The sequence below is a fragment of the Cryptomeria japonica genome, chromosome 2, assembly GCF_030272615.1.
Source record: "Cryptomeria japonica chromosome 2, Sugi_1.0, whole genome shotgun sequence".
Classification (NCBI taxonomy): domain Eukaryota; kingdom Viridiplantae; phylum Streptophyta; class Pinopsida; order Cupressales; family Cupressaceae; genus Cryptomeria; species Cryptomeria japonica.
Genome location: NC_081406.1, coordinates 67,393,925 through 67,420,455, shown reverse-complemented (window position 1 = coordinate 67,420,455; position 26,531 = coordinate 67,393,925). Strand labels below are relative to the sequence as shown.

The following is a 26,531-nucleotide window of genomic DNA, read 5'->3' as shown; positions in this document are numbered from 1 at the left end:
TGTGAGCCTGGGGTAATCTACATGCGAACTACATCAAGAAATAGCCCGATGGCATGATGTGGCATGTAGAATTTCTTATACTGGAGGGTCATGAATTCCTCCATCCTATCCGCCAACAATGATGCCCAATCATACACCACTCCATTGCGCAGCCCATTCATTAAGACGATTTGTGCAATAGCTATATTAGACGCACGACTGGCACCTGTAAGGCGACTCTTCACCACAGACAACAAGCATCTCTAGACTCCCTTCGCCAAAGATGATTTCTTGACCCCCCTTCCCTTACCAACACTTTTGAGGCTATCCTTTTCTGCTTGTGTGAGGTTATCCTGCAACATCAACTGTAGCAAGGTGGCACGGACGTCTAGAGTGATTTTCTGCGAAGTATTGATTTTTTTCCCCTTCACTCCAGGTATCCCAAAAACCCTTGTGAACTCGCTTGCTGTGAAGGAAACAGTTATCTACTGGTGTTGGTATTCAAATATGAACTGGTGACGGTGTCTATCATAGGTGCCAATCATGGCACGCAAAACTACCTCAAAATCTTTTATACACAAAACTGGCATTTGTACAGCCCAATGTACCCGTGCCTGGCAGAGATTTTTCTTTATTTGGTCGTCATGAGATGTCTTTGTCCACCAATTCCTACAATCTAGTCCATTGAGACCCTCAAACACGATGTTGTCCACTGTTACCTCTTTCTTCTCCTTTGCCGACTGGGTCTTCAGACAACATTTCTTGCCTTTCTGAGTGCTGCTCATCCCCAGGCTACCTGCAACACGCACACCTGATGGCAAAACTCTCTTGCCTGTGTCCTTACCTGATTCAGAGGTTCTTCTCCCTCCCTGTAACTTTTTTCCTAACGGTTGCAACCGTTTTCTCCAATCCGCCTTATTCTTGTTTGTGTCCATTCAATTGAGATTAATTACTTTAATCTGATTTTATTGCTCTTTGATCTCCTTGCACGTTTTTTGACTTTCTTATTTTCCCTTCCTTCCCGGATCCACCTTCTAAATGTCCTCCCCGCAGTACGATGTGCGGTACGACGTACGGTGTGATTTCCTTCGATTTTTTTTTTGTTTGCCGAACGGTGTGCGGTTGATTAAATAATGGACGCGACAGGAGACCTGTTGTGACCATTCCACACATCGCCCCATTGCAAATGGGGACCCCTGCTTTTTGCTTTCTAGGGTTTGTTTTCTAGGTCTTTTAGGGTTTTGTCAGTTGGCCTTTGCATTTTGAGTGTCACCAAGGGGATCACCTGGATAGCAGGTTCTGCTTGAGTTAAGTCAAGTTGGTGAGTGATGAAGTCTGTGATGTCCTGATCCTGAAATTTGTCTAAGTCTGGAATATCCCAATCCCGAAATTTGGCTAAGTCTGGAATGTCCTGATCCTGAAATTTGACTAAGTCTGAAAACTGAAAACCTCCAAAAACTAGATTTTGCAATATAACTCCTGGAGGTCTAAAACCACTCTCAAACATCCTGAAAGTATATACGGAATATAACTTAAAATATAAGAAAGAAGAAAGATTCCATAAAATTATCCTGTCGGATAGTTCAAAACAGTCGGATTTCACTCCTAACCCTCTCAGGAGGTCCAAAGCGAATCTCGCCCCTGACCCTTCCAGAGGGTCCAAGGCGAAAATCAACCTAGGACTCATTCCTGGCCTTATTCGACCAAATTTTGATTTGCAAAGCATTTTGTTTGGACTTTGGAATTGATTGAACACCTTGAAGCAAATGATGAATTTTGGCCAAGATTAGAAATTTCGCTCCTGACCCTTGCTAAGGGTCCAGAGCGAAATTCATCGTAGACATCATATGCCAACATGCTAGGTCTGAAACCTTGTTCCTGGCCTTGAAAATGATCTTACCTTGCCCTGTGAAGTGGTTTGAAACTAAAAGATTGAGCAATTTAGCCTAGATTGTAGATTGAGCTCCTGACCCTTGCTGAGGGTCCAGGGCGAAAATGTTGCTCGAGTTTATTTCTCGCTAATTTTGGCTAACTTGTTTTGAGCAGGGTTTCCCGGAGAGAAGATTGGACGTTATTGGATGCATTTGAAAGTTTGAAAGTTTGAAAAATGGTGAATTTTGGGCAATAAAGAGAAAATCGCTCCTGACCCTCTCTGAAGGTCCAGAGCAAAATTCTCAAAAGTACATTTTTCTTGCAAAGTCAAAGCAATTTTTATGGTTGGAATGGATGCGTAGAGGTATGTTTTACCCATTGAAGAAAATTTGGAGGGCCAACAAGAGTTAGGTAAGCTTGAAATTGAAAAATCGCCCCTGACCCTCTCTGAGGGTCCAGGGCGAAATTCTCCATGAAGGTCATTTTTAGCATTGTTGTGATCAAGATGAGGTATTAAAGGCAAGATGAGCGGTGGAATGAGCATGATGAAGCCCCCAAACTCGTTTAAAGATCAACAGATGATGTTTTATACCTTAGAAGCGATTGGGAGTCTAAAGAATAAGGAAATATACCAAGAAGCAAAAAAGGCGCTCCTGACCCTCACTGAAGGTCCAGAGCGATTTTCTTGAAAGACACATTATTTTATCACTTGTTGGGCTTAAAGATTTATTCATAGCATGAAAAAGGAAAGTTCTTCCTTATCAAGGTGATTTCAAAGGGAAAGGTGAGAGAAAATTGCTTAAATTTGCAAAAGCGCTCCTGACCCTCACTGAAGGTTCGGAGCTAGATTTTAAAAGTACAATTTTCTTGCAAGGACAAAACAAGTTTTGTGATTAAAATAAATGGAAGAGGGTGTGTTCTATCGATTGAAGATAATTTGGAGAAACAACAAGGCATGGACAAGCTTAAATTTGCAAAAGCGCTCCTGACCCTCACTGAAGGCCAAGAGCGATTTTTGCAAAAAACTACAAACTTTTCTTCAAAATTGTGCTAAGGCAAGGATGAGATAAGGCAAAAGGACCCCAAGAAACTTGATGAATATTATATTGCCTTTGAAAATTGAGGATTTTAGTCACAAAATAAAAAATCGCTCTTGACCTTTGCTAAGGGTCTAGGGCGAGAAACTTCAAAATCATACTTTTTCCTCAAAATTTGATAAAACCAAGTTTGCGAGTTAGTGAGAAGACCTAGTTGGAATGTCTTGAAGAGGTTTTGGACCTTGAAAAACGCTAATCTTGAGCAAAAATTGAAAAATCGCTTCTGGCCTTCACCAAGGGCCTAGGGCGAAATTTGTGATATCCTTCATTTTCTACATTGCTTGAGCGTTGAAATTCTTAACGAATTCACCAAATTTGCTAATTTTGAGCCCTTTGGAGATTTTGAATCAAATTCACATTAAATTAAGGCATTTTGAATTTAATAAATTAATTTTTAAGCCTTGAAATTAATAAAAAATTCCCTTGGAGGCATCTAAAATTAATTTTGGAATTAAAAAAATTAAAAGTTGAGCGCACAAGGCATTATTTGCCTTTATTTGACAAGTCGGCCTACTCCTTTTGAGGTTTTATTTATTATTTCACCTTTTATTTGCTAGGTCGGCCTCATGGGTAAGTGGAAGGTGAGCGCTCTATATATTGGAGGGGTGTTGCTTCACATTTCAAATCATTCAATTATTCCTTTAAGTGCGAAATTGGAGAGCAAACTGGAGGTGCGAAATATAGCTTGTTTGGAGCGAATTTCTACTAAGTGTTGAAGACTAAGGAGGGCGAAATTCTTTTGAAGACTAATGGAGGCGTAATTCATCCAAAGGAGGACTATAAACTAAGCCTTGTCCATCAAAATCCGGTCTTCTCTCATCTATTTTTCAAGGTTTTGTAGTTAAGCACTCAAAGGAGGAGGTATGAACAAGCATTTTTTGAAGTTCTTATTCAAGACTTATTGTTATCCCATTGCAATTTTGTAAAGTCTAAGTCTTGAAGATCCAAATTCCATTCATTATTAATTTGAAAATGTGTAATTCTTGATTTATCATGACTTTTTTCAAATTAATATCTTAAGTTTTACCTTTGAAAGGTCTTAAATTTCATGCTTTAAGGTTTGATGCTCAAAAGACTAACTTGAATATTTTGTGCAGGCATCAAATGGAGATCCCGGAGTTGGAAAATCAAGCCAAATCAAGGGCGAACTCCAGTCTAGCATCGACAAGGATGGCTTTCTTCGATCAAACATCAACAAGGGCGACCTCTTCCAATCCAGCATTACAAGGCGAGGTACATCATCATCCTGCACATCAGAGACAAAAGAAGTCAGAGAAAAGGGTTCGTTGAAGAAGCAGATAGTTCCAGATGAATTAATTAAAGCTAGCTTCTCAACAACATCAAGTTGAATATCTACCAAGTTACAAGTGTCAGACGAGGTGGCATCCTAGTCATCACTTCTCCAGTCAGTGCGATCCACCTCAGCATGTCCAGATTCAATGTACCTAACTCATGGAAGGTGGCACAAACTTCAATGTACCTACCCCAGCTATCCATTGGTCGAATTTTCCAAAGAGGACATGTGTCCAATTAATACAATTTTATCATTGGTCAAGCATTAAATGTTATGTAATGGTTGTAACAAAACCTAATTAGGGTTTTCTTTGTTGAATCCTGGCCATTGATCTCAAATTGATCTGAGCCATCGAATTGTATTATGGGCACTATATAAGTCCCGGCTCTTCATTTGTAAAGGATATATAGAAAGCAGTTAGAAAGAAGTTAACGAATAGAGAGTAGTTAGAAGGTGATTAGCTAGTTGATAGAATAGCAATTAGAGTAGAGTAGAGAGAGAAGGCAAAGATTGTTGCCAAGGTGTTGTTGTAAAAGACTTGTAAAACTTCATTGAAGAAATGGTGAAATTTATGGGTCGATTCGACAATTTGCATGGTCTCTATGCTTTTCATATTTGATTTCATGTTTTTAGATGAGTGGAAGAAATGTGTTTGATTGATGGTGAAATTCGTATATCCATACTAGCAGTTTGTTGATTGCAGACTTGCCTTGCGTAGTCAACTGGAATCATTCAGCTTAAGCTTAACTTCAATTGTTGCTTCTTCATTGATATGCATCAGCTTGATGGTGTCTATGCCTACAGTGATGATTTGAACATCATAAAGCTTTCCTTCGAAGATCGCACTAACCTTGTGGAGATGGTCCTGGGATGTCAAAACAAGACTTAGTTAGAATTTCATCAAAGATCATTCATTGCTCCTACATTCTTAGTATTAGGATTAGATCCTTTTCTCGCCCTCATCCTTTTTTTCAAATCTAAGCCGGTAAAATCATGTGTTCCAGCAATATTCAAAGCAAATCAGAAGTTCAGTCATCAAGTGTAAGTCCCCTTGTGATTCCAGCAAATCACATCATACCACAGAGAGCTTATCCACACGTAGAGATCCTACATACAAGAACCTTGAAGTCATCCCGATTGATCCTTTTTGCGACATCTTCAGCATTCGGAGACTTTATTCAAAAGAGGATAAGGTACCTTTAGGTATTTTATTTTGTGTTCGCATGTGCGTAAAAAAACACGTCAACAAGACCCCACACGGAGTGCTCCACCGCGCGGTGAGCACGCGGTGCCACCGCACGTTGAGCACACAGCTCCATCGTACGGTGCACTTTTTCGTGTTTTTTTTCTTCCCGTACGACCCCATACGGTTACCTACCGTACGGTTTTTTTTTTTTTTATAATTATTATTTCTTCAGGAGGATTCGGGGTCGGTCGATCGCCTCTGCTCGCGATACAGTTTTAATTTCGACCCATTGGTGCTGCCTACAACCTCCCGTCCATCCAGTGTCCACAACTTCACTGCCCCATTCTCTACCACCTTGTGGACTTTATATGGTCCTAACCATCATACCTTGAATTTGCCTGGTTTAATCTCATTATGCCCATTATATTTCAGTACTAGTTGTCCTGGAGCAAACCTCATTCGCTTTAAATGCTTGTCGTGCCACAGCTTCCTCCTTTGTTGGGCTGCCTCCGTAGCCCACTGGGCCATCATTCTTTTCTCATCCAGCTTGTTCAAGACATACAATCTCTCCCTCAGGCTCTCCGTGTCCCCCAATCTATTCTTGATTGCAATGCGAAGGCTTGGTACCATGAATTCCGTTGGCACAACAACTTCTTGCCCGTACATGAGTTGGAACGGAGTCTGGCTGATGGTCACCTTGTAGGTTGTGCGGTAGGCCCACAAGACCGAAGGTAATTTTTCTTCCCAGTCTTCTCCCTCAACACCACAAGACTTGTAAATTACCCCCACGAGAATCTTGTTGGTAGCCTCGGCCTGCCCATTGGCTCGCGGGTAATAGGGGCTAGACAATGAATGGACAATTTTAAATTCAATAGTGAGGAGTTTGATGACGTGGTTCACAAAATGTCCACCCTTGTCGCTGGTCAACTGCATAGGGATACCATACCGTGTAATGATTTGCTCATAAATGAATCTTGCTGTACTCACGACCGAGTTGTCAAGCAGGGCCCATGCTTCAACCCACTTGGTTAAATATTTTGTGGCTACTACAATGTAGCGACACCTCCTGGCGCGGCTGGCCTTGAGTGGCCCAATAAAATCCAACCCCTAGCGCTCGAATAGTTCCTGAGCATGCGAAGGGTTGAGGGGCATGAAATCCCTTTTCAACGGCTTCCCCACTCTCTGACACGTATCACAACCAGTACCCATTCTCTAGCATCATTATACAATGTGGGCCACCACAGGCCCGCTAGCAACACCTTTCTTGCCGTAGTGTCTGGTCCCATATGGCCTCCCGCTGGCCCATCATGTGTCTCCCTCAGAATGCTTGGCACCTCTTCCTCCATCACACACCGACGTAACACCTGGTCGGGTCCCATTTTATACAACACATTAATCAACTGAAACGTGCGGCTTCTCAACATGAGTTTTCTTTGTTCTCCTAGTGGCATACCTTGGGGGAATACGAAGGTGGAGAGATATTCCCCGATGGTAGTATACCATGGTGGCAGTAATGCGATCTTGAATAGGTGAGCATCTGGAAAGTCGTCATTCACCCCCTCTGGCGGCTCTCCGGACCTAATCCGGGACAACTAGTCAGCAATGACATGGCTCTTGCCTAGCCATACAATTATAGTGAACATGAACCCCTGAAGGAGCAATAGCCACCTGCTTATCTTGCCTTGGATGATGGGTTTGTTTACCAGGTACATCAAAGCCTGGTGGTCCACATAGAAAGTGAAGGGTGTCGCCAGTAAGTAGTGTCAAAATTTCTGTACGACATAGACCATTTCGAGGGCTTCCCTCTTGGTGGTACTGTAGTTCTTCTCGGCTTTTGACATCAACCGACTAGCAAAATAGATGGGATGATCCAACCCATGTCCCCCTTCTTGTGTCAGTGTAGCCCCAATGGCATAGTTCGAGGCATCGATGTGTACGTGGAATTCTCGGTCCCAATTTGGATAGGCCAGAATGGGTGCTGCCACCAGTCTCCTCTTGAGTTCCTCGAATGCTTCCCCTTGTGCCGATTCCCATATGTATGGTTTGCCCTTCCTTGTCAGTTTGTCCAGTGGAAAGGAGAGTTGGGCAAAGTTCTTGATGAACTTCCAGTAGTATCCAATGTGTCCCAAGAAGGACTTGACTCCCATCACATCAATGGGCGACTCCATTTCTACAGTTACCCATACCTTATCCGGATCAGTTTTCAGTCCATCTTTACAAACGATATGGCCCAGCAACTTCCCTTGTGGTACCATGAATCTGCATTTCCATGGATTTAAGGCGAGCTTGGCCCTTCAACATCTCTCCATGCACTCTCTTAGCGCCACCAAGTGAGCATCTTCGCTACTAAAAATCGACCAGTCATCCAAAAAGGCTTTAAAATTCCCCACAGACATCTTATCGAAGATGTTAAGGACTATCCTCTAAAAGGTCGCAGGAGCATTGCACAACCCAAACGACATCCGGTTGTACGCATAGACTCCATCCTCCACTACAAAGGTGGTCTTCAACTTGTCCTCCTCAACTATCGAAACCTGGTTGTATCTCGAAAAGCTGTCCAGAAATGAGTACATTTCATGGCCAGCCACCTCCTCGAGGATGTTGTCTGTGAAAGGTATAGGAAACGGGTCCTTGATGGTGACTACGTTGAGGCACCGAAAATCCATGCAGATGTGGATCTGGTTGGCCTCCTTCTTAAGTGAGATCACAATCGGCGAGACCCACTCACTTGTCTCCACCCGAAATATGATGTTGGCCTCCAGCATCCGTTCAATCTCTTCGTTCACTTTGGCATCATAGTTCTTATTCATTCGGTACAACCTCTTTTGTACCAGTTGGGCTCCCGGGACCAATGGTATCCGATGGACGCACATTTCTGGCGGGGCCCCCTTCACATCCTTGTAGGACCAAGCGAATACATCCTTGTATTCCATGAAGATTTTGAATGCTGTGGCCTTCAGCACTGGGCTCCAATCGTCGCCTACCCAAATATTTAGGGGGTTGGCGGTGTCTCCTAAGTTTGTCTCCTTCACGGTGGGGTCTTCATACCGCATTGGTCTATCCTTTGAAAATTCGCACGCCGGAACATCATTTACTTTGGCGTTTCCCTCCTTGTACTTCGTGTATTCTGGCGGAAACTCCTCCTTCTCGCCTGGCTCATACTTGATTTGTAGCATGTGACAAGCAGGGTGAAACACTTCATAATCTTCCATTTGCCAGGGGAAGAGTCCATTCAATGAGGAAATGTCATCTTTTGAGCATCCATCGAGTTCAAGCACTCCTTCATCGTTTGCTTCCCTCTCGTCTTTACCTTCATAGGAATCCCACTCCCATCTATTTGAGTCCTCTGAATCCGAGTCAGATGATGCAAGCTCCTTGCCGACAACTTGGGTCCTTAGGTCAATGATGTACTTCCGCCCCCCTTTCTCCATGGAAAAGGTGTTCTTCTTCCAGTTGTGGTTCACCTTTGCTGTAACTAGCCACCCTCTACCTAAGATGGCATCATACCCCTTCTTCTTCAGTGGGATTACCACAAAATCCAGTAGGAAGGGTTGTGTGCCGATGGTCACCGACTGGGCCATCAGGGTGCCGAGTGGCTTGATGCCGTGTTGGTCTGCTCCTACCAAGTTTAACGTGGGTAGCCATAGTGTTGGCTTCCTGAGCTTCTTCCACATATCCTCCAGCAGCACATTCACCCCTGAACCTCCGTCCACGATGGTGTCTTTGAGGATAGCTCCGAGAATTCCCATCTCTACTACCGTAGGATTCCGAACACTATTTAAGGCCAACAACATTGGGTCAGCCGAGGGGCTGACCCACTCTTTCGCTCATGTCGCACCCGAAGGTGCTTGTGCAATGGTTTGTACGGAACTAAAAATGGCAGTTCTCAGCTGCAACATTGTGTCTAGAAGGTCCTTCACCCTTATTGACACCTCCATCTGCAGTACTTGCCCAATTATGTAATTTTCAGCTTCAATATGAGATGATGTACTCACCACCTCTTTGTTCCGTTGTTCTGCCGTCATCTCACGCTCAATGTTGGCTTTTGCCTCCCATAATCTCTCCTTCTTCGTATGGGGGTTGGGATAAGTGGCCTTTTTGGTCTGAGCATGGGTGATTGCCAGTACTTCTTTATCACCAGTCTTCTCAATGTTGAGGAGGTTAACCCCTAGCTTGGGGCAATTTGTCTCATCGTGGTCTCCAGGACCACACCATCTGCACAAGTGCTAGGGTGCCTCCTCTTTCTGGCAATCCCGCGCAAAGTGTCCCCACTGGTTGCATGCCCGACAGTGAATCATCGACCGTCCCTTAGCATCATATTGCATTCGACTCCGATTATTGCTATTATTATTGTTGCCTTTTCCTCCCCTTCGGTTACCTCTGTAACCGCTGGATGATGCCATGGTGTTGGCATGAAGCTGCGACGTGCCTGCTGTCGTTGACGGCTGTTCTTGGGTGAAGAGCACTTGGTTCTCGCGTGTCTTCATGTTGTAGGGACATTCTTTGGTAGAGTGTCCCGACACTTGGCAAATATCGCAGAAGGCCATTTTTGGACAAGAGCCTTTTGTGTGACCTTCCTCCTTACATTCTGCGCACCATACTTCCTCATTTTTGTTGGTGCTTCCCTTCATGCTCTTGAATTCCTTCATCATGCGATGCATATCCTTTTGAAGGGCTTGCACCTTTTTACTCGACCCCTCGTTGCTGCTACTTCCGTCGGAGGAGGAGTCCTCTTCAGAGGATCTGTCTTTCTTTTTCCTGGATGTCTTCCCTTCACTCTCCAAGTCCATTGCCCGGTTATAGGCATCGTCGTAGGATGTGGGGGGTACAATTTTCATTTTCCTTCTGAGTGACGATTTTAAGCCCTCCACAAACCACCTTTTTTTCAACACATCGCCGAGCTGGTTATCCATTCTTCCCAACAATTCCTTGAGGCATCGGCTATATGCTCGGATGGTCTCACTTTTCCCTTGCTTGGTGCTCAGGATTTCTGCTATGATTTCATTATCATCTCTGAGGAGTCGAAACTCCTTTTCGAAGGCTTTGTGCAATTCATCCCAAGTTGTCAGTTGGGTTTTGTTAGTATCCAAGTACCAATCGATGGCTACTCCTCGTAGGGTGGCGGGGAATAGCACCACCCATTCTGCCCTATCGGCCACGCCATTGGCCGACCAGATTGTTTCAGATGTATGGCAATGCCGTACAGGGCCTTCTTTCCCATCTCCGGTGAACTTCGGCAATTTTTGCCGATTTGCCATTACGTTTCTTGGCGGCGGTCCGGTCTGCCCTCCAGAACTCGAATTTGACCCTCTAGGAACTCCTCCTCCTAACACTAGTCCTCCCGAAGGTACTCCGCCGAGATTTGGTCCGTTGGGTCCCACCAAGTTGCTTTGACTACCAGGGTGTGATGAGCCTGCCCCGAACATATTGCTTCTACTACCGTGACCTTGTGTCCTCCCGACACCTTCGGTCGCACTGGTATCCTCGACCTCTCTATTCTCGGTCTCTGTCTCGTCTTCCCTCCTGGTCTCGACACCTTTGTATGGCATGTATGGCTCTACCGTACTCCCGTCACCGATCTCCTCCAATGTTAGGGAAAGGTCCCCCAGCCGTTTCCTGGTGATTTCTATTAGTGTGGAAACTTGGCCCTCGCCAGAGCCATTGCTGCCATTTCCGCCGCTTCCTTCCTCAGCAATCCTCTTGAATCTTCTTCTTCATTCTACTTGTTGCTTGAGAATTAATGCTCGTTGAGCGGCTTCAGAATCCCTTATGTATTCCTTCTTATTTTTGTCCTTATTTAGCAGATTGGGCATTAATTCTAAATTCTCCTTATGCAATAGAACAAGACATCATATTGAAAAGAACACTTTTATTAATTCATCTCTGGTATACAATGTATGTCACTACAATGGGGTGTTCTTGTTTATTCTCCTTCGCCCGTATACAGTTAAGGGATTATTTACCCCTCGCTCGGTTTCATTGCGCTCCTCTTGGCGCTTGTGAAACTCCTATAGGATTTGCTAGCGTCGATTCTCCCGATAGGTGTCTTCCCTACGGTTTTGAAGAGCCAAAAATGCCTGTGCCAGAAGATTGGGCAAGTTGCTCATCAAACGATTTACCGTCGGGCTTACGCCAAGCGCACTCCACACAACATCCTCTGGAACATCCTCGGTGGTGGCTTCCCTTCGTACATGTGTTTCAATCGCCACCTAGAGGATGCAGGAGAAATCTTTTGTAAGTGCTATTTCTCCCTCGAATAGTTCTTCAGGCTCTTCGTCAGGGTTACTGCTCGTCCCTTTGGCCAATGGTTGTCCCATTATCCATGTGCCATGTAGTATATTCCCGTGCTCCGGATAAATTTCGGCAACGGCGCCAGATGTTTACCCTCTTGGTGAATAGTTTAGAACATACAAATAGAATACTTAACGAAAGACGATATTGCCATAGATATCAGATAAGATCAAGCAAATATAAGAGATACTAATTCCATTCATAATCATGTGTGTCTTTACAAGTTACCTTTCGTGGTATATAAAGGTACCGCGGGGATGCGAGGGGCAACCGTCGCACCCGTAACTACCATCCCTCAGTTACCTTACTAACAAAGTAAAGTACTACCTAATTAACTACAGTTTTATTCCCGTACAATATTACCGCCAACACCAACCTATTATAAGTACACCCTACTATCATCCAAAAGGATATAAAGAAGAGATTGAGAAGGTTATCAAAGAACTTCTTGAGATGGACTTCATAAGACGTAGCTCTAGTCCATTTGAATCTTTGGTAGTTCTTGTTAAGAAACTATGTAAATGTGCATTGATAACAAGGCCTTAAACAAGAAGACCATCAAGAATAAATATCCTACTCCAAGGATAGATGAGTTTATAGATAATTGGATGGAGTTGTGTACTTCTCCAAAATTGATTTGAGATCAACATACCACGAAATCTGCATGAGAGATAAAGATGTTGAGAAGACAACCTTCAAGTGTCATTATGGAAACTTTAAATTTTATCATGCCTTTTCAACTCACTAATTTTGTCCAGCCAATTACCAATCATGCATGAACCAAGTTTTAGTAATCAGCTCAGAAAAATTGTGTTAGTGTTCTTTGACGATATCTTAATATATAGTAGAACTTGGGAGGAGCATCTGAATGAACTAATACAGTTCTGGGTACTTTGGAGCAACAAGCTTTCTTTGCAAAGTTGTCCAAATGTGAGCTTGGTTTGACAAAGATTTTGTATCTGGGTCATATTGTATATGTTTGTGTCTTTCAGCCCCAGTGACACTTTTTTGTCACTTTAAAGTATTATATCAATTTCATTTCAAAGAGTCAAATGGTCTATTTCTGATGACTAAACAAAATTGCCTGAAACTTCTGATAAAATAAGAACACCAAAATGCGTGAAAGATATAACTAAAAGAGAACAATACCTGAAGGAATTTAATAGCCTTTATTCTATTGCTTCTGTTCAGTCCTTACAACAAAATTAATTATATATCTCTAAATTTTATACGCATGGCACTATCATTTTTGTGTTTGAATTTAAGTTTTAATATAAAGTTGCCTGACATATGGTATGTAAGAAGCATACAATACAGGTGGCTCAATTACCCAAAAAAGGATTCAAATTTCCAAATTAGCTTATAAAAATAACGTGTTTAATTCTGTTATAACTTATATCCCTTATCCTATATTAAGAATATGAAACAGGTGCAAAGCTCACCTGCTCGCCAGTCTCAAGGTCAAAAGAATGTTGTTTCTCAAATTGTAGACCGTTGAATTCATTCATGCAAAGGGCTTGAAAAGCCCTACCAAAGCAAAAAATAATAAGTTAGCATTTTAGGATGAGGTCCATATAACTGTATAACTGATTATTTTAGAATCTGCATTCCTAGGATGTTTTTTGTGGAATAAATCAATGATGGATTTTCAAAAATAGAGAATACAACAAGAGAAAGGGAATAAAACTTTACCATCTAATAAGAGAAATGCGTGGGATCCATCGAAAAACTACTGGCGTGTTTTCTGAGTTAACATAATAACCTCCAAATACAAGGAAAACAGTCATAAGTGATGGCCCTAAAGCCATGGCTGCCTCGGTGGTTGGCACCATGGCACCCACAGTTAAACCCATAGCTGATGCAGCAAATGACTCCACTGTCACTATAGTAGAAAACTTTCCAAACCTGTTACAGGCATGTGAAAGTAAATAAGAATTTTTCATCTGTTGTTCTCACTGACAAGTTAGTGTACTTTCACAGCTTGATATCCCTTGAAACAATATTGAAGTATCCTCATAAATGCTGACTAAAAGGACCAGGCAAGTGATCTTTTATTTAAAAATCAAATAAACATAGCTATTAAACATAATACAAGTTTCCCAGTAAAATGAATAAAAGAGGTAGTTATTGTTATTGACAACATGTAGATAGAAGGCACATATATCTACAGTTCTACTAACAAAACTGATGCTATGAACCTTAAATTCCATATTGCATATGTAAGATGTGCATACAGGAGATGAAAGAGTAAAAATCTCACCTCAATAAAGTGGGATGAAGACGTGCCATAGGATATAGAATTGTACCAAATAATAAAGGAAAGGCAGCCCCAACAGGAATCTCAGCTAACAACTTTGAAATAAGATAAGGCCCTACCGCATAAGAACCCTTTGCACGTTCCCTATCTACAATAGCACGCTCCTTTGGAAAAACACCAACAGTCTTGGTGAGTGCCGCCATTGCAGTGTTGATAGCTGCCACCTTCATTTCACTTGCCAGCTTTAGTGATTAAATTGAGTAAATCAATTCTAATCTCAAAATACTTGGAAATCAGCTTCAGTTGGTTCATTCACAACTCTTATTTACACCATAATATAAGATAAAGCCAAAAAAAATAAATTAATTTGGACCCGCCAGAATAACAGAAACCTTTGAGAAGAATCATTACTTTTTTTCCAAATGAAGCAGGATTCAATTGTTATGTAAATCCTAGCAAGTCTATTTAAATTTCTTCCATTCTCTGAATTGACTGTTAACTTGTTTATATTAACTGATATACAAAACTCCTAGTTCAAAAATATATTATGCTCATAAATCTACTTGATAATTGAGATACCTGAAGAAGTCCCATACGGTCCTGTATGGATGTTTGGGATAATCCCATTCGCCAAAATATAGACCCAAATATCAATGCAGAAGCAACAGACATCCTTGCCCGTACTTTGTTTGTAGGCCCGTCTCGAGTAGCCTGGAAATAATAATTTTTGTTAAAAGTTGACAACTGACTCATAATTTCAAGGGAAGATGTTGTGATGATTGAATATAATCCACTTCAACATTTGTCATTGATAATTGTCATTATATTACTGTCAGTCAATTGTAAAGTTTTAGTAAACAGAGTTTGTAAAAAATCTACTTATCCCACATAGAAAAGACAAAAACTCTTAAGAGAAAAAATATTTTTGGAGGAAGTGGTTTTGTGTAAATCTAGAAAAAATAGAATCCTTGAATTCTTCCACTGTTTCCAACCTAACCTTGCAAAGCAAGTGTGCGAGGTTAGACATGGCACACAGGTACATATGGGAGAATGACTTGTTTGGATCCTGATCATGTGATCTTTCTCATATCTAGTTACAACCCATGTGGTAGCCTCGTAGGCCTCAGGAATTGTCTGCAATTGCATACTAATTAATCATTAATTGCACTTTGTTTTCTGTTTTTAGGTTTTGTATTTTTGCCTTTCATGCAATACCTTCATAGAGTCACTGTAATTTTCAAAATAAGTCAATTTTTGCAAGTAATCAATGTATTTTGTAAACAGAAGTCATAATTTTCACATGCTCACATTCCTGTAAGGCAGTAACTATAAGCAGTTATTGTCCATCCTCTGAAACTTTATGTACAACTTATCAATATTTATCTAATAAATTACTCAACCTATCAACCATTGTGAACCCACGTTCACCTTTGCCTCTGACAAGAGCACCCCATAAAAATAGACACTCAATTCCTAATTGTCTAGCTGTAATATTCAGTCCTCTGATCATCCCTTGCGGTCTATGTTAGTGTAATTGGCCTGTAACACCAAGAAAGATAGAAATAGATTGATACCTAGGGCTAAATTAGTTTCCAACTTTGCCTACACAGTTATGAGCCCTTCCAAACTCAATGAGAAAAGCAATCGTTTCTTCCTTCACTTTCCTCTTTACCATCAAGGTTTGATGTTAAGTAATTCCCAACAAGACAAGTACAAAAATAGTTGAAATTTCTTGCTATTATTGTTCCTCCATACAGGTGCTTTCTTCCATTTTAAATTTTTTGGCACATTGTGATTATTGTTTCCAACATCTATTTATGATATTCGCCCATAAATCAGTCAAGTGGATCATTACAGGGCCTTGAATTTGTGATCCTTGGATCAAACAACTGTGGGTTAAACAAAGGTAAGATGGCTTCTTATCTTCCCTTATGACTCTGTCATAGTTAAGTAAGAAATGTAAAAATTGATCATGTGTTCACTTGACATATATTAAGAGGGTTCATACTAAGTGCACAACCCATTGTAAAAGAGTACTCCATCAAAGCATTGTTCAAGCTCAGTTTTCTACCCAATCCTTTCATATTGAAAAATTAATTTAGGTCCATTAACTATTTTCACAAATTGAAGTCCTTGAGAAATTACTCTCATTCTTGAAACCTCTCTATTTCTTTAGCTTCCTAATGGCCCCATGAGTTTGAGCGGGGATGTTATTATATGTAAAATACATTTTATTGAGCGCCATTGAGTTATTCCTGCATCTTATATTGGTGCTATGTAGTTTGTATATGAAACATACACGTGTTGGTGAACCTGTTTGTATTAAGTGATCTACATGGGTAAAGTATACTATAATACAATTCTTTCCATTTTACTTTATATTACAGAGTTGACTCTTAGCTTTTGTCATTTCTCCTTTTCTAAAAAATTTAAGTAACTCTTCTCATGTCCCCTCCTTGGTCATTATATATAACCTTAATGAAGTAATTCTTATTAATTAATATAATAATTATTAACAAATGATTACTTGGAATCAATAAATATTTATTTATTTATTAGATATTATTATTTAATTGATATTTATTAATTAATATTCTTGAAATATTTAAATAAAATAAATTAATATTATATTTGAAAATTTTATAAATAAATTAATATGTATATTACATATTAATAAATAACAATGTAACTGTAATTGCTTAATAATAAATTAATGCAATTAGAAACAAATATAATAATAAATAAATAAATTAAGAAAACAAATATTCAATAAAAACAATATATAATAATAATATAGCACTCATCTGGATAAATAAATAAAGTTAAATCAAATTCTAAATACACTAGTGGCAGGGATTGTCCTCTCGACGATGGACAGTCATAAGTCTAATAATGCGGCGATTAAGGGAAAGGGAAGGATACAATACCCAGCAATATAAATTAAAGATACCAATTTCGTCACAATGTAGCGTGCAGCAGTAGACATGATTAGACAGCAATATAAAGAGAAAACAATTATATTTGGGCAACGTCTAACATGATCTCCTAAGGTAGCGATGCATATTGCTAATAAAGAATATAAGTGATTACCTTTTAGACAGCGATAAAACAAAAAGACATGTATTCAACGGATGCCTCCCTTGGGTGCCTCGCTTCAAAGAGGCAAGGAAATATAAAAAGGAAGAATACATTTTAGATCATGGGAGGGGATAAGGAGGAGGTTATGAAGAAACAGTAATATAATAACACAGAAAGAATAGCGATTATTATCAAGGATAACCATTTACGAAGAGAGGAAATATACAGCAGTTCGATTCAATTTTGTAGTTGTGGTATTGGTTCCCCTTACATGGCATCATGATTACTTTTTATATCGGTATACTACTGACTAGTAATGCAATGTCGTTTATAATTGTTTAATATGGCATAATGAATGTGACTTTAATCTGTTCATTGCTGATACGCATTATATTTATGACTATCTAATATACAAAGGTATAGGATATGTGACACGATATAGGATGTTCTATATATGCTCTGTCTGATTATTATAACTAGACATTATTGGGCAAATGGGGGAGATAGATAGGAATAGAAAAAAATCGTTCTAGAGCAGATCAGAACCGTTATAAAGTTACAGGCAGTAACATCCTTGTTCTCAGCAGTATGCATAGGGGATGTGTTTAATAAAGACTGCTTAATATATATAGCCCAATAATGTTTGTATGCTGAATTTAATAATAATAATATTAACAAAATCTACAACATGTATAATAGTAATACTAATATAAAGGTATTCAAGCTTAATTTCACATACTCTGGCAGACCAGATCTGACACATGTCAGATCTGTCTGCCACATATCAGATCTGTCTGCCACTACAGCTACTTGGTGGAAAAATGATTGGTGTTTTAGTAAATGGGCAGTGTTAGTAATTTATATTATAGGGAATATAATCTGTTTTATGTATTAGTATATATATATATATATATATATATATATAAAAAGAACTACTCTGCAGTAAAACTTATAGTGTAATATTTTCTGAACTTAATAAATAAATAAATATATATGTATATAGAAACAGTAATTTGAATGAACAAGAAAATGTGAAATTATAAATCTGATTGAATTATCAATTCAATATCAGGAAGAAGATTATGTTATCACTGATTGAATCCAGGTTAAGAATTGGTTTTGTCTCCTAATCAATGTAATTTAGGTCATAAGTATGTTGAGATGGATTAATTATGGTTAAAACAGGCCTAAACCTAATAGGGGACATTACACATCCCCTTTTCTAAATAATTTAACTAACTCTTCTCTTTTGTCATGTCCCCTTTTCTAAATAATTTAACTAACTATTTTCTTTTGGCATGTCCCCTTTTCTAAAGAATTTAACTATGTTACCAGTCCTAGTACTAATTCAGGTTCGGGTTTAGGTCTAGAGGTTCGGGTTTAGGTCCAGGGGTTCGGTTTGCAGGTTAGATCAAAAACATTATTGGGGGTTGTTGTGACGTTTTCACACATCACCCCATTGCAAATGGGGACCCCCACTTTTTCGCTTGTTAGGGTAGATGTTTTGCCTAGTTTCCTGGTTTTTAGCCTTTGCTTATGAGAGGATGTCGATCAAATTATTGAAAGAATGTCAAAATTGTTAATGTGATCCTAAATTTTGTCGAAGTCTAGGGTTGCAACAGTTCTAAATTGAGCGTAAATGTGTCTAAGTGTTGCAAAGTAGGGTTATTTTTGTGCTAGAATGTCTAGAGTTCCTTTAGGAGTTATTTTCTTGCTCCTAGTAGGTAAACTAGGTCAAAATTGCACATTGTCCAAATAGATCCCAATTTTCCCACTCAAAATCTTGTTAAAATGGTGAATGTCCCGATGCATAACGATGAAATTTGATAGGTACGGACACCTTTTGGTGTGAAAATCATTAAAGTCCTGATGGAAAACATAAAATTATGGTTATACATTAGTTGGTCCTGATGGGGGACGTTTTTCCCATTATTTTTAAGACTTTATCCCAATGGAGCATGATTTTCCCCACTCTGTTCCCGATGAAGGGTGTTTTTCCCAGGAGCTCTAAACTGAGACCTGATGAACCATGTGTTGGAATTTGTCCCGATGAAGTGCGCGGATTTCCCTAGGAATGAAAGGTGAAGCGTAATGAAGTTTTGTGTGGACAAAATTCTTTGTCCAAATAGGAGTCGTTTTTCCCCAATGCCAATTAATGGACAAAACTGATGGAATTCTTGTGTCCAGATGGGGATTGAATTTCCCAAAAATGAGGTGTGGACAAAAGTGACGAAATGAACATGATTTTGGAGTCTAGATGACCCACATTTTTCCCCAAGATGATTTTGCAAGTAAAATGACGAATTCTAAGTATCCAAATGAGGGTCGATTTTCCCCAAAGTGGAATTTTGGGAAAAGGTGAATGAAATGAAGTGATTTTATGTGTCCAGATGGGGGTCGACTATTCCCAAAGCGGAATTTTGGGACAAGGTGAATGAAATGAAGTGATTTTATGTGCCCAAATGGGGGTCGTTTTTCCCCAAGAGCATCCTGTGATGAGTTATGGGGAAATTTAATGAAAATTATTGCCCCAATATGAATTGATTTTCCCCAACTGACCCAAATTTAATGCAAGTGAAAGATTTTAAATGACAAGTGTGCTCAAGTTTAATTTTTTTGCCTTGCAACAATTATTTAATGACAAAATAATTATCCCAAGGCAAATTGATTTTCCCCAGGCTGTTATAAAAGGGCAAGTTTTATCCCACATTGCTTGTATGGTGAAATCTCAAGGTGAAAACATGAATAAGAATGCCCCAGCAGCATTAAAATAATATTATAAGTTGCTGATGTGACAGTTGGGTGGCTGATTAAAGGCAAATTGAAGGTTGTACCCAAGTGTCATTATGACACCATTATTGAAGAAGAGTTGCAGATTGGAGAGGGTGATTTTGCCCAACTACTCCCAGTGCCACCATTGGAGGAGAATTTCTAGAATTGTTGTAGGTTGCTAGTTACCATTGGAGACAGCCGATTTTTGTGTTTGCTGCCACCATTAGAGGGAGCCATGATTTTGTGTGTGTGGCTGATTGCCTCACACTTTGGGTGACTTTTGAAGACATTATGTGGTGCCATTGCTGATGAAGAGGGCGATTGCATTCAAATCTGAGTTTGGCGCCATAGCTGCGCAAAGTTTGGCATTATTTCTTGGACACCATTTGCTGGTCATTGCTTGGAACTTTCATTCTCAGATTTGAAACTTCATTTCCAGCCACATAGTTGTGCCCAAGTGTGTTTTGAGCCTAGAAGGGTGAGATAACTTAAGTGCAAGTGTATGGAATGGTTGTGACCACTTCCAACCACTGATTTCCATCATTTTCGGAGTGTCTTCGGACATTTGGAGGCCATTTTCAGACCTTGGGAGGTGTATTCAGACTTCAATATCAGAAAACCAGACTTTAATACACAATTTTCAGAATGTATTCAGACCTAGGTATACTTTTTGAGTTTCAAATCAGTCATTTTCTAAGTATACCAGGTTGTCTTCATACTTGGTACTCAGAAAATCAACTCTGAGACAACATTCCAGCAACTAAATCAACCATTTCTAGGAGTGTCTTGTAATGTCCCCACTTTCCTAGTTGATTACTCAGATACAGAGATTCATCTATTAGCCATCTCCGCAGGTGAATTCAGTGTTTAGGAGATGACAGCATCAGCATATGGGGTCTATACTTGGCATTTGGGCGCTAGAAAGTGTTATTATTTGATATTATAATGTTATTGTAATATAAAGTCACTTTTTCTAAAATATAAATAGAATTAATTAAAGTGACTTTATAAAATAAGTGCAAGGTTGAATTGAATTTATTAAAAAGGACCCCATGGCACGTTTTCCTAAGTATAAAATGTTTTCAAAAGGTGGGGCCAAGTCGATGAATAATAAGGCCTTCAAGTTGGGTGATTTGGCAAGGAGGTTATTATATTTAATAAATTTCATTAAATTAAATAATGAGCACCCTAAAATGTACGATTAGGGTTGGGAAGTAATAAAGTAAAGCGTGGGACTCCACTTTTGGCATCTTTGAATCATTTTACAATCAACTTCTTGGGAATTGAGCTCTACAAATGGATTTCAGTTGCAGACAAACCTCCATGGAACGAAAACTCCTTGGGGATAAATGAATTGGACGTCAACCCAGTTCATAATTGTGAGGAATTCATGCAGGATTCTTATTTGTGCTTCAGTGAAGAGTTATATCAACAAATTCAGAACTTTATAAGCAAATTCAGACTTTGTATTGCAAATTTAGGAGGATTTGGAGACCCCAAAAGGCAGTCGTACCATTTCTTGAGCTAAACGTACCTCCTTGCTGGTCGTACCACTTGCAGCTCTCTAGCTTCATCATTTGGGTCGTACAACTCAAAGGGAAGCAATCTGGAAATTGTTATAATCTGCATTGTCTTCATTTTCCTACAAGGGTTTGGTGCATTCTGCAAGCTATAGGTGTCAATCGGATTCTAGATCAAGGATTCTTTGAGGGAAACTTACGAAATTCAATAAACTTGCCTGGAGGCAGGCACATTCCTTAGCAATGTGAGTATATTTGATTTTAGTAATTATTGCTGATGCAAATAAACTCCTTTGGAGTCATTGAACATCCTATAGCGCTCACCCATTGTCACTTATTCAAGTTTATTCAATAAATTCCCTCTTCTGGTTGGGCGTTGGACTCCTAGTATGTTCATTATGCCTCGATGGAATAGTTTCCTAGATTCTGGAAGTTATTATGTTGCTGTCATAAGAAATCAGAATTCTGAAGTTTAAATCATTCGATTGATTCTTGCGTTTTTCTTTCCAAGTGTTGGTTTTTTGGCATTTGATTATGAAAAAAACACTCTGCAATCTATTGAAAACAAACTCAATCAAAACCCATCAGAAAAACAGTTATAAAACATCATTACAACAGCTTGAAAGCAAGAAAAAATTCAATCTAGATTGGTTGGGAATCTTTCAGTGGTATCAGAGCCTGATCCTGCCAGCCTGAGGGTCCTCTGGTTAATTCTATGTATCCTAGAAGAACTGAACCATATAGGTTTTATACTCGCAAGAGAGTTCATGGGCATTTGAGTTTTGATACAGGTTCTCCAGTTGATGCAATTATGGGTGATGTTAATGATGGTAATAGGAGCCCCCGACATGAGGAGAGACAAAACCACCCTGGTCCTGATGAGTTGCTGAGAACTCTGGCTAATTCTCAGCCTAGGATTGTGCAAGCATTAGATAAACTACAAGATACTTTAGATAGAATGAACTTGAATGGTCATAAAGATAGGCATGGCAGTCATGGCAGATCTGTCTCTGTCGCTGGGAGTTGTGGCAGTAGTAGGGCACCCTCATCATTGGGTAGTGCATCTATTTCACCTAGGCGTGAGAGGGCTCATACTCAGACAGGCGATAAGCTAGAGATGAGCCACCACCTGTTGACCCACAGGAGGGCGTTGCATTTCAGGACATTGGTTATGGCAGCCAGTGATGAGTGGGCTCATCTCCTATGGCATGCTAGAGATACTTTCCCCTTACACCAGTATTGTATGCAACACAGAGAAAATATGAGAAACCGTAATGACAGATGGCCCACACAGTAGTAGAATAATGACCTTAAGCAGGCTACTAGTAAGATTACCTTATCTCCCTTTGATGGTAGTGGGAAGATTAGTGCAAGTGCTTGGGTGCACAAATTGGATATCTACCTATCTCTTAAGCCGATGCCTGAGGATGAGGCCATACAATTTGCAATGCTACACCTAGAGGGTGTGGTGTATGATTGGTGGCATCATGGTTTGGTCACCCAGAACCATGGTCTTATACACTCCTACACTAAGTTTACTGAGCAACTGATTGCCAGATTTGATAGGAAGGACAAAGAGTTGTATTACAGAGACCTTGCATTATTGAGAGAGACTGGGCATGTTGAGACTTACATCAATGAGTTTCAACGTATTGTTGTGATGGTTCCTGAGATGCCGGATAGACGAGTGCTGATGCTATTCATTGAGGGATTACATGATAGGTTGCGGGGTTTGATTAAGGCTCTTAAGCCTAAGACCCTTCATGAGGCTATACAGATTACCCTGGACCTTGAGACTACACCACCACCCACTTCTCATTAGCAGAATAAGAAATCTTCTGATGATTCCCAGCCTTTTTTCAGAGGTCCGTCACACAACACTATAGTGCACCACTTCCTCCCAAGATGGTACAAGAGACTCGTAATGAGTTGAGAAGGAAGAAGCTATGCTTCTCATGTAAGGAGCTTGGACACAGATGCCTTGGAAAAGGCAAGGCATATCTCATTGAGGTTCATTTAGATGTAGATGATGAGCATATTCAGGATACAGATTTTGAGGGCAACAGTGAGGAAGTTGCTGATACACATGATGTTGCTTATGGCACTATTGCTACTCTTTTCAATGTTCCTAGATATCAGTCTTTCATGTTGGAAGGAATTGTCAAGGAACAACGAGTGTTATGCATGGTTGATATTGGTGCTACTCATAATTTCATCAATGAAAGTTTTGTAGCCAACAAGGGCTTGGAAGTAGAGGAATTCGATGGATTCCATGTCATGCTAGCGGATGGTTTCAAAACATGTTGCACAAGAAGGGTACCACAATTATCTATTACATTAGATAATTTTTCTTTCACAAATGATTACTATGTTGTTAGTATTGGAGGAGGGACAAATGTGGTACTTAGTGTGCAATGGTTGAAGTCTCTTGGGAGGTATGTCCAAGACTTCAACAAGATGGAGTTGGAGTTTATTCACATGGGTAAAACATATTCCTGCTTAAGGCACTAATGAGTGAAACAAAGAATGGGGCAGGGAAGAGTATGCTTGCTTGCTTTGACATTGAGACTTTTAATAGCATGGATAAAAATGAAGAAATCAGTTCTAATTTTATAATGTTTAACAGCAGTAGTAAATACTCAATTTATCATGACATTGCAGTCTCTAATCGTAGGGAAATGAGTGATTTTGACTCTACTGTGATTGGTTCACAAATGCAAGCATTGGGCATGGTAAATTTTATAATGCATCTCATTATAGGACTGATTTTAAACATTTTGGAGCAGCTGACATACAGCAGTCTCAAAAGTTGAATGAAGGATGGTTAGAAAAGGCAAAGAGAGCTAAGATTGTGGCTCAACAAGCCAAGCTTCACCTTCAACATGTTCGTAATATTAACCATTCTTCTGGTGAAGAGAGACATGAGTTGCCTAATCCAGAGCCTCCAATTAAGATAATTGATCACTCTCATGGTGATGATAGTGTTTTGGTTGATGACTTTCTTAGTGGGCCAGCCACTCAAGAGTTGTTTGTGTTGAGTAGTGAGGGCATGCATACTTCATTTCTGAGTTTGTCACCTATTTCACTTGATAAGGCAGTGATATCTTTGTTGATTGGTGACTTCATATTCTTCGATTCCTTATGACTAGTGGTTGTCCTAGTTGGAATCATATAGCACTTCTTGATTTTGCCAGCGATTCAGTCTACAAATGTTGAGGGGTATTTCTGTTGGATATTCTTTGATCAACATTGGTTTGATGACATGTTTGATATCATCTATGTTGCTGATCAGAGTTATAACAGCAAGGGTTCGTGGCCATTTGTGTTGATTATTGGGAATATGGAAGTTCATCTTCTCATTGTCTTGATGTCCTACACGCATGGATGGTTACTTCAGGGTGATTGGTTGACAAACTTCTTCTTCATCTCTTACAGCAAATTCTACATTTTGATATGGGATCCAAGTATTGATTGGATGTCTGCATAGATTCCAAGTTGTTGTGTCACCGATTGTGATGTATGGTGTATTAATCATGGTGGAGCAGCGGGTTGCTTGGTGTTGCTTGAGGGCAAGCAATTCCGGGAAAGGAGGACTGTAATGTCCCCACTTTCCTAGTTGATCACTCAAATACAGAGATTTACCTGTGTTAAGATATAGCCCTCGTGAATCTAACTGATGGCAAATCGACTATTATATATATATATATATATATATATATGTGGTTATTAATTCGATGCCTGAAAGTCATTCTGGAGAGTGATATATTAACACACAGTCCCGATATGCAGATGGACAGTAACATCGTATACACTGCGATGATTACCACAGTGAGCACGATATCTATAGTGCCACTGTGATTACATTGCAGTATGCACTATAATGTAATCATAGTGGGCACCATGTGATTATCGATTGCATTATACTAAACTAACGGAGCATGTAGTTCGGCAAATTAAACATTAACAAACATATTGTTATGAACGGTTGCCTCACGTGGCAACTGCCACGTATGGACATGTCCCTACGTAGGCAACCTTTCCTCTTGTATATAAACCGGATTCAATGGTGGGGACAATCAATTACTTATGGCAATCAGTCTTCCAGAATCGCTGTCATTATTCTTCGATCCACATTTTACAACATGGTATCAGAGCCAGGTTATTAGAGAATTAATTAGACAGCCATATTACTCATAAGCAATTATCGGAAGCAAATAACATATAGATGCAGAGGCTATATACATAGAGACTATATACGCAGAGGCTATATCTGACTAAGAAAATATTCAAAATATCAAGTAATATGAGAGTGGAAGATAGACTCGAAGGAGCCTCAAACTTCGTTTTCTGGAAGATACGAATCATTGCCATTCTTGAAGAACTAGAATTAGAGTATTACATAGAAGAAAATCCAGACATGCCAAATGATGAACCAGAGAAATCTACCTAGAAAAGGCGTAATAATAAAGCAAAGAAAATAATTATTGACTCAGTCAAAGATCATATTCTTCCATCTATAGCTAGACTGCCTAAAGCATATGAAGTATTTAAAACCATTAAAGATACATATGAAGTTAACAATGCAAGTAGAATGTTAACCTTGAAACAACAACTTTTAAACATAAAGATGAATAAAGATGATACAATATCTACATACTTTTCAAGGATATCTGAAGTAAAAGACCAATTACAAACTATTGGAAATGAGGTAGATGATCAAGAAATCTCTCTCATAGCCCTAAGAGGATTACCAATTTCATGGGAATCCTACATTCAATGTATTAGCAGAACACCTCCCTTACCCAAATTTGAACAACTTAAGAATGAGTGCATTCAAGAGGAATCTCGACTAATCTCAAGGGGATTAGGGCCAAATAAAGAAGGAGAAATCCAAGCACTCAATACAAATACCTTCAACAAAAAGAAAAAGTTCTCCAAACGGAAGAGAGGAAATAAAAACCATCCGAAAAGAGATATATCTAAAATTCCGTGTTACAAATGTGACAAGTATGGGCACACTCACAGAAATTGTCCAGAAAGGAAGAAAACACAAGCTACTCTAGCCGAAGTCAAAGGAGAAAACTCACTTTTCTTCTTAGCCCTATCAAGCGAAATAAATACAAATAAAAACACTTCAATCATAGACAGTGGAGCATCAAGACATATAACTAGATTCAGAAATCAG

General features: G+C 39.7%; 1 protein-coding gene across 1 annotated transcript in view; it reads right to left on the bottom strand.

Moving 5' to 3' along the window:
• The window catches only part of LOC131060532 (ABC transporter G family member 7), a 158,616-nt gene that overhangs the window by 38,165 nt on the left and 93,920 nt on the right, over positions 1–26,531 (bottom strand). Inside the window, exons 7-10 of the mRNA XM_057993782.2 lie at positions 14,556–14,687; positions 13,980–14,200; positions 13,412–13,624; positions 13,162–13,246 (exon numbers count right to left, since the gene is read on the bottom strand). Of these exons, the coding sequence (XP_057849765.2) occupies positions 13,162–13,246; positions 13,412–13,624; positions 13,980–14,200; positions 14,556–14,687 (651 nt within the window). The remainder of the gene's footprint in view (positions 1–13,161; positions 13,247–13,411; positions 13,625–13,979; positions 14,201–14,555; positions 14,688–26,531) is intronic.